General features: G+C 36.7%; 2 protein-coding genes across 2 annotated transcripts; both read right to left on the reverse strand.

The window, feature by feature from the left end:
- Positions 1–109: 109 nt before the first annotated feature.
- Positions 110–6,637, reverse strand: scp2a (sterol carrier protein 2a). The gene is made up of 16 exons (XM_077615958.1): positions 6,480–6,637; positions 5,482–5,539; positions 5,324–5,395; positions 5,101–5,232; positions 4,850–4,914; positions 4,358–4,484; positions 4,225–4,288; positions 4,052–4,138; positions 3,795–3,945; positions 2,981–3,128; positions 2,674–2,781; positions 2,090–2,243; positions 1,920–2,016; positions 1,694–1,823; positions 1,461–1,540; positions 110–760 (listed from the first exon to the last, which is right to left on the reverse strand). The coding sequence occupies exons 1-16, from the start codon at positions 6,531–6,533 to the stop codon at positions 665–667; spliced, it is 1,623 nt and encodes a 540-aa protein (XP_077472084.1). The 5' UTR covers positions 6,534–6,637; the 3' UTR covers positions 110–664.
- Positions 6,638–6,930: 293 nt separating this feature from the next.
- Positions 6,931–8,678, reverse strand: czib (CXXC motif containing zinc binding protein). The gene is made up of 8 exons (XM_077615959.1): positions 8,486–8,678; positions 8,308–8,391; positions 8,087–8,143; positions 7,921–8,002; positions 7,814–7,845; positions 7,633–7,710; positions 7,481–7,546; positions 6,931–7,288 (listed from the first exon to the last, which is right to left on the reverse strand). The coding sequence occupies exons 1-8, from the start codon at positions 8,528–8,530 to the stop codon at positions 7,211–7,213; spliced, it is 522 nt and encodes a 173-aa protein (XP_077472085.1). The 5' UTR covers positions 8,531–8,678; the 3' UTR covers positions 6,931–7,210.
- Between the last annotated feature and the right edge of the window lie 51 nt (positions 8,679–8,729).

The raw sequence follows: 8,729 nt of genomic DNA on the forward strand, positions 1-8,729 counted from the left end.
CAAAATGAGTCTTGAGGGTGTATAAAACGTGTATTTTAACTTTTACACACCCTTTAATTACACATTCAATTATGGACTCTGTATAATAATTTAAAAAAAACATACATAGTTTACTTGCTAGTGTTTATTAAACTTTGTGCAGGAATAGTGGTTTCAGAATATTTTTCATGAAGCCAAAAGAGAAACAACAACAGAATGTTTGTAATTGCATGGTTAGAAAGATTTTTCAATTACAAGGCTTTAGCTGACTGTACATTACAGTTAATGATGGTAATTTATTCTCTTGGAAAAATTGTAGCTTTTATTGTATATAGTATGTCGTTTTCGCCCACAATAGCATCATTATCACCACCTCACAGTTATTGTATTGTGTACAAAAAATATATAATCGTGCAGTTTGATATAGGACTGGCTTTGAACCCGCTATTACACGTATACACGTGTATACACATCAATAGAAACAGCGGGTTCAAACCAGTCCTAAATCAAACTGTCCATGATGATATATTTTTTGTCACACATCACACAATTGATAGTCAAAATTAATAATTAAGAGATGAGATCAGTATTCCAAGGGGCATACATAACATAGCATACCACTAATGATGTCTGTTAGAAACTGTTTGGTTTTAAGGTTAGTTAGTCTCCACTCAAATTCCAGTAATCACAGTTTGGCTTTTCCTGGTGACACCTGAAGGTTCTGCAACTTCATGGCCATACCCATATTCCCAGTAATCTTCAGTTTTCCTTTGAAAAAAGCCTATATAAAAGAAAAGAGTTTACTGAGAAATGCTGAAATAATAACATCAATTCATATCACTGTCAGATTATAAGCATGCAATGAAGAAAAAAGCCAGCAGATGGTTGTCGATTAAAAACTAGGCCACTTGAAAATATGCTGAATGTGGACAATGCTTGTAGTACAAAATTTGTGGAATTGAATTGAACGCTGAATGCAATTCGGAGAAATACAAGATAGCAAGTGCACTCCTTTCTTTGTGCTAGGTTTTCTTTTTTTAGCGCTGTGCAAAATGATTGATCAATTCAGGTTGTTTTTATCCCTGAACAGAAATGGATAAGACTACTTGTATTTGTGCAAAGAAAATTATCATTGAAGGTCATAAGGAGCAGTGATATTCAAGGACTTTTTGGAGTGCACTTTAAAAACATAATCTAATTGCAAATGCTTTTTAGGTAAAATAATAAACGCAAAAAAGGGATAGAAAAACGTTCTCAAAACTATTGGGAAAGCTGGCAGGGAATGATCATCTTTCCATGCCATTGACAGTTTTGCACATCCAATCGATTTGGACTGAGAGGGATAATGAATGGTCACTGCCACTCTCCCAGTTCAAATGGATTAAATGCTCTTTATCTGCAATTTGTTTTTTTTTTTTAAGAAATAAATTAACATTGTTGAACATTAAACAGTTAACCAAGAAGGGTATTTTGAAACGTACCATTTGTGCATTCAATTTTCCTGTCATTAAATCAAGAAGATCTTGATCACTCATGGTCAAGGTGCAATCAGCCTTGGTACCTGAAAGCAACATCAATTTCGGTAGCATTAGCATTTAAAAGACGACCTAAATGATGTGCTTTTCGGATTTAGTTCCTTACAAACAACACTTGAATTTCTTATAAACCCTGTCACACAAATATAATTTCTATAATATAATTTGGAATCTGTTACCTGACTCATTGGTGACTGAACCATTGCCGTTCTTAACATCCACAAACCAAGTGGCTTCCTTCCCATCAGGTCCATCTTTCACTTGAAAAGCAAACACGCCCCCAACCTTCTTGACAAGCTGTGCACCTTCCTGCAATTTTTTTTTACAAAAAGGCTTTATCAATCGACTACTGAGCCCAAAGACATAAATCAAAAAAAAAAGTTTTACTATAATATGCCCCCATACCTCCTGCAAATGTTTTTCAATCTCCTTAAAGACAGGATATGCTTTAAATCCTTCCAAGCTGTTTCCTGCACTAGTGGCTATTGCACTGACACCTAACCTGAGGAAGAAAAACAACAGTTGGAAATTAGTCTTTAAAAATGTTTGAGCCAAACTAGAAAATATGGCAATACCTGGCATTTTGAGGGAATCCCATTCTGTAAAGTGCGACAACTACAGCTCCTCCTAAGCCGATGTTGTGCTGCAAGGCTAGTTTGGCCCCAGGGACTTGCCTTCTGCCAGCCTGCCCTCGGAGTTGCCAGCAAAGCTCGGCACATTGGGCTAGACCTGAGTCAAAAGAATAAAAAATAAAATATTGGCACACATTAAGGTGGTCTTGCATCCTGGTTGTATGTAATGCAGTCTTTCAATTATTTTTAAGTGTTAGACTCGGGGAGAAGTTGTTGCTTTAGAAAATACTGTCACATAGTCTGTGCATTATCAGTCTTATCAGTGCCATGCTGTATATAAAATTTTATTTTTATTTTTGTACAAGCACTTGCCACATGGTGGTTTTCCCCCCTGTTGTTTACATCCAAGTTCTATTAAGAATAGACTTCTTATTGGGTCAAATCTAGAGCGCACACATGCCTCCCAGTGGCTAATGGGGAGATTGCTTGTTGAATGTTGGAAATTGAGATTTAATCTGCTAGTTTTTTGGGGCTAAAAGAAAGAAAAATAATCTTATATTAATAATAACACAACAATAGATATTTACCTGTAGCTCCTAAAGGATGTCCCTTGGAGATGAGGCCACCACTGGGGTTAATAACATACTTGCCACCATACGTGTTGTCCCCTCTGTCAATTAGTTCTGCTCCTTTTCCTGTTAGGAGAAAGCCCACCAATCACATCGGAGTTTGGTCAGTTACATCAGAGAGTATCAACAAGCAGAGCTTTAAAATAAACAACATTTTTCCACTTTATTTTTGAATGTATCTCTCAAAATGAACATCTCCGTTTGACTTGTCCATTTGAGACATCTGTCAGTATCAGGTTTTGATTTTGGTAAGGCAATACAGTACCTTCAGGACACAATCCCAGTGCCTCGTAAGTGATCAGTTCATTAGCGGAGAAACAGTCATGCAGCTCCACAACATCAACGTCAGTAGGCCGCAGACCTGAGCTTTCAAAGCACTTTTTGGCCGCCACTCGAGACATGTCGTAACCCACCTGGATGCGAGTAAGGAGGAGTGGAGATTAGAGTGTGTTTCAAGTAAGTATACATTTCGGATGGATGTCTGTTTCTCTGCAGTACCGTCTTTTTTGGACTGTAAATCACATTTTTTTAATAGTTTAGCTGGGGGTGCGACTTACACTGCAGTGTAACTTATGTGTGAAATTATTCACACAATAGGATATCATTCCAACTGTTATTTTTACACTAAACCGCAAAAGGGAGCTCTAGGCCTGTGTTGATCATTTACATTGGGCGCTGGGTAAACTTTTGTACAGTAAAACCAAAACTATTGCAATTAAATAGGTTCCAAGACCAAGATCCAAAGCTATGTTCTAATAATAATAATTTGCAGTATTTCAACAGGTTGTATTTCACTTAAAATATCCAGTATATACTTTAAAGAATGTGTCTTTCAATATATAATATGGATTACATTTTATTGAGCTATTTTTCAATTGCTACCCTAATACCAAACAATTGTGTATGGAAGCAGAAGAAAATATTTTTCAATTTGTTTGGAATACTTTTGACTATTTAAATTGGACAGTGTGGTGCTAATCTGTATTATTTGTTGTTATAGATTTTAAAGTGATGGTGTTACATAAACTATGTGGGCACAATAAAATCCCTGCATAAAAAGGACAATGGCCCTTTCTCACCATCTTAATGCAGCTGTTTTCATCAAATGTAGTGCTCAGATCAGTCACCATCTCTTGGGCCAGGATCTCCACTGCCTGCGCCTCCAGATGGTGACGCCGAACAAAGTCCTCACTTGCCAAAACTACAGCACCGGCCCCATCTGATGTAGGACTAATGACAGGCAAATGTATATAACATGCTGTTATTATAATATTATCTATGCATTCTGGATCTGGGAAGAAAAAAAGAATCATAATTTGACAGGAGTATATCTTACCAGCACTGCAGAAGAGTCAAGAACTCAAACACCTTTCTTGAATTCATAACCTGCTCCAAAGTGTACTCATCCTGAAACTGGGAATAACTACACATCCACAGTATAACCATTAATAGATGAGCACAGAACCAACAACTACTTCTGAAATATATTGTACATACATTACAACTTACGGATTATTGGTGGAATGTTTGTGGTTTTTCCAAGCAATTTTGGCAAAGTGCTCCGGTTTGGAGCCTAAAAAAAAAACCTTGGTGAGACACAATTAAGCGTTCAAAGGAATTCCCTCTAAAGTAGTACGGCTACCATATTTTTCCATGTGCTCCCTGCCGGCATTGCCGAACATCTGGGCAGCTGGTGGAGCGGCCTCCATCCCGTAACGGTTGATCATCACTTCCATGTGCTTATCCATGGGACTGGTTCGATCCAAGTACTAAAATGAGCAACATTACAGCTGTTTCCGTAAATGTTTTATATCTAGTTAGTACTTTATACCAAGTGTTCTCTTTGCCTTTAAAGGCAATGATAACAAATACCAATGAAATATATGTTAACCTGCCCGTGACCCTTGTCAGGATAAGCAGTATAGAAAATGAATGAATATAGGTACTATTTAAGGTTTTGACTTTGAATAAAGTCATGATGTTTTAACGGAAAATATTTTGAATTACTTTACCAAACTTAAATTATTGTGGTCAAATAGGATTCTACTTGACCTAAGGTCTTATTTCATGAGGAATATGAATTACTTGTATTATAAGAGAACTTTTTTGTTCATTTTTTTGTTTTGTTTTTTACCTTTGAGGACAAAGACCCCCTCTCCATCTTTTCAAATCCAAGTGCAAGCACACAGTCGGAAAGACCTATAGGCCAAAAAAATCTCTGCATAATCTATTTAAATCAATGTACATATGTAATTCTAATATAACATTCAAATTGTTTCATTAAAAATGAATATCTTCCACAAATGTACATATCAGGACTCCTGTAAAAAAAAGCATCTGATGCCGAGACTGCATTCAACATAAAAACAATAATGCATAACTGACCCCCTTGGATCAACTGGCGTGCCATGAAGAGCGCAGTGGAGCCGGTGGAGCAATTATTATTCACATTAATAATAGGGATGCCAGTCAATCCCAGGCTGTGATAAATAGCCCTCTGCCCACAAGTGGAGTCCCCTACAACAGAAATGTTAACAAAAGGAAAATTACTGACTGAGTGAGGCTCTAGAAAATCATACTGAAGCAGCGGGGAAATTCAATGCGTTACCATAGACATATCCCACACAGGCTTGTTCAATGGCAGAGTATGCGATCCCTGCATCTGCAAGAGCCTTTTGACCTACAACAGAAGGTGGATAATAAGTTAAAAATTGATACGGATGTTCTTGGGAGTTAATGACAACGTCCAAATTGTTATCAACTCACCTGCTTCTTTGGCCATGTCTGGGTAGTCGTAGTCACCTCGAGCTCCGGGCTTGTCAAACTAAAGCAAAAAGATGAAAAAAATAAAAATAAATTAAGTTATGCCAGTAATTTGAAGTGATCGAACATTAAATTTGCTTATACTCACAAGGCAAAAGGTTCACAATTACACTGCGCATGCACTTTTAGTTAATGCACATTGGGGTATTTTGTTTGTTATTTATGTTTTTAACACAACCTGGTTGTAAATGCAAACCAGTTGATGTGTTTTATGGTCTTTTAGATGCCATGACAAATATATATGCTGATTTGGTATTTGTATTTATCATCCAGTCTTTATTACTGCTATAATTTTGCATACGTACTGTATTTGTTTTTATATAATATAGTCGCTTCGATGCCTATAAAACAAGAATGAGTCTTGCATGGCGAATGTGTGTTTAATGGAAAGTTTTTTCTAATTCGTGCACGTTTTAGTTTCAGATTATTGTTGGAAATATATATTTAAAAACAACAACAATACACTCAGACGTCCGAAAAATACAAGAATGCAAGGCAATATTCTATTTATTTTTTCATTCATGAAGTATACTAGCCAGTTTATTTCACGACGAGACAGAATACTTAAAAAAAAACATTTTAATAACGAAAGAACATTGATGCAGGAATAGAGGGTCAAATTCTAATGACCCTTTACACAATTGTTGCCGTGAACATGAACTATGGACTGAGAATGAGGATCACATTGCATAACTGAAAAACAGCAACATTAGCCGAAATCAAAATTCAGACAACAATGATCACCGATCGACGAAAAGGATATATTCGTGTGATGCAAATCTTGTGTAAAAGCAATGTTTTGAAGTGAAAAGTGAGAGGAAAACAGTTTTGATCACTACTTCGAAGTACTTGAGTAAAGCCTACGCAACAATCTTGTTGCGTGTTAGGTAACCCTGTTTGACAAAAGGGGACAGGCTTATTGGTAAATAGATTTAAATTACCTTTGTCATGCCTACGCCGATTACAAACACACGATTTTTGTTTGATGGAGCCATGGTTAGAGGTCCGAGTTTTGTAGTCCACCCCGACACTTGTCAACAGGAGGACAAGGGCTTCCGGAGTTAGTAGTCATCAGCAAAGATTGTCAATTTCAAACTGAAGACTCACTCTGGAGCAAACGAACGGAGCAAGTTGTTTTGGCACATTTCCACAAAATAAATAAACATTATAATAAACCACATCAACAGTATTCAGAGGAAAGTGCGTTTACTCATGGGCCAAGGTGTATTAGATTTTTTTTTATTTGCAATTACTTACAAATACGATCAGAGTGAGTCCTCTTTCTTAACAAGAACTCAGTTTTGGTTAATGGGTGAGAATCTTTGACCCTTTAAAGGTGTTCTTTATACATACAAACATCGAATGTTTGAAAAAAAATCTCAAACCAAGAGATGTATCAACTCAACGTTTATTGAGACAATTTTAAATAGCTGTGAATTGAGCAATGATGTATCTTTAGTGAAAATATTGCATTTAAAAAAAAGGAAAAACATGTGCATCCACCTCACTTTGACAAAGAAATTAAGTTTGGTTTGGGTTCAAACCATCCTGTCATCAACTCATAGTCATCGAAATACATATTGCAGGTCCACTAAATTATGTTCCAGGTTTAGTGAAATCTTCCAAATTCATGCATCTTTTTATAGAGTCCATTAGTCCAAATTGTATAAAATCAGCACTTGATGAATTGGTGCGTGACCTCATAAATTCCAACTGACTCTTTGACCTTTTCATCGTATTCTGTCCAGTCCTAAAATGCAGAGAAAAAAATATTTAAATCCTGCAAGAAAATAATTCAGATCAAAATCAGAGGCCTTTCAGAATACCATGTCATTACACAAAGACATAGGAGTAAGAAAAAATATTTTCCACATATTTTCACCCACCATTATTTTTAAAAGTCTGCCTGCATACGTGAATTCATAAGCAAAACAAATCATACTTTTTCTAGTAGGTTTACTTCAGGAAACGCCGTTCCAGATTCCGCTCCCTGTGCAGCAAAGCCAGCCTGCGGTAGTTTGGAAAAGATTATGTATGCGTTCCTTTTTTAGAAATGCTAAATTTTATTGGTGAAAAACATTAATTGTGTCTTACCTGTGGCTGAAAATCAACAGGCTCCAGACCCCGACATTCAAACTGGACCATCGTCTTGAACTTTTCACTATCTTCAGCCTTGGATGAAGCACACATAAACCAGTGAAAAGGACATAAATTCACAAATGACACACTTGAAAACTTAGCTACAAAATTGGTGCAGCTTCAGCCGTATTCTTACTTTATATGGTGTAATGGTGTCTTCTAGTATATCTGTATGACAGCATCATTTATGAGTCTACCCAGATAGTATTACCAACTTTGGAGAAATAAATGTTAGTCTCTTACCAATTGAATTTTCCCTGGAACAAAGTTTACACTTCTGCACCATGCTGGCACTTCCCCTTCCTCCTTTTAGCGGTACGCTCTCCTAAGCAGACGGTAAACATAGTAAGAAATGCTGCTTGAATGACCAAAATTAATGCACAATGCCCATGTCAAGCCTCTTTCTTACCGCTAAGTTAATATACTGCCATTTATCTGGAATCTCTCCACAATTTCCACACTTGAGCTGAATTAAGTAGAAAGACATAAAACAGTGTTACAAGTACACCTGTTACATTTACATCACGACTTCACGTTGTATACCAATAACACAATTTAAAGTCCACACATTACAATAATAGTTTAGCAAGTAGTCAGTACTTAGCATGCTAGCAAGCACAGATAGCCTACCTTTAGAAACCAGCGAAAGTCTTCGCCCACTGGTCTCACATTGGTGACATTCTCTAGAGTGGCTTTAAACTGCAGTCCGAATTTCTATGGGGAATATGACAAAAAAATCACAATTTCAAAGTGCACAAAAGTGGTTTATTTCAATGTGTACATGGAAACACAGGACAGGTTGACATACCACCATCTTGCTTTGCTCTGCTGCGTTCAATGAACCTTCGTACATCACACCTCTCACAAATAAAATGGGGGATCATGTTTTGCTTTTAATGCAAAAACATTAAAATTGCCATGTTTACGACGCCCCTGAAAAATTATTCAATTTGTATTTAAATTATAATCCCTTTTCCTCAAAGATAACATGCCTAAGACTGAATACGCATAATAAAGCACGCTCTTCGAACAGCGCCCCCTATCGGAGAATA

This window comes from Stigmatopora argus, chromosome 12 (genome assembly GCF_051989625.1).
Source record: "Stigmatopora argus isolate UIUO_Sarg chromosome 12, RoL_Sarg_1.0, whole genome shotgun sequence".
In the NCBI taxonomy this organism is placed as follows: domain Eukaryota; kingdom Metazoa; phylum Chordata; class Actinopteri; order Syngnathiformes; family Syngnathidae; genus Stigmatopora; species Stigmatopora argus.

Coding starts and splice junctions, on each gene's coding strand:
- scp2a (XM_077615958.1), bottom strand. CDS start 6,533: ATGGCTCCATCAAACAAAAATCGTGTGTTTGTAATCGGCGTAGGCATG. Junction 4,139..4,224: donor AAACATTCCACCAATAATCC/GTAAGTTGTAAT, acceptor GTGGATGTGTAG/TTATTCCCAGTTTCAGGATG. Junction 2,244..2,673: donor ACATCCTTTAGGAGCTACAG/GTAAATATCTAT, acceptor CTTTTGACTCAG/GTCTAGCCCAATGTGCCGAG.
- czib (XM_077615959.1), bottom strand. CDS start 8,530: ATGTACGAAGGTTCATTGAACGCAGCAGAGCAAAGCAAGATGGTG. Junction 8,392..8,485: donor CAGAGCAAAGCAAGATGGTG/GTATGTCAACCT, acceptor TATTCCCCATAG/AAATTCGGACTGCAGTTTAA. Junction 7,547..7,632: donor CTGTTGATTTTCAGCCACAG/GTAAGACACAAT, acceptor AAACTACCGCAG/GCTGGCTTTGCTGCACAGGG.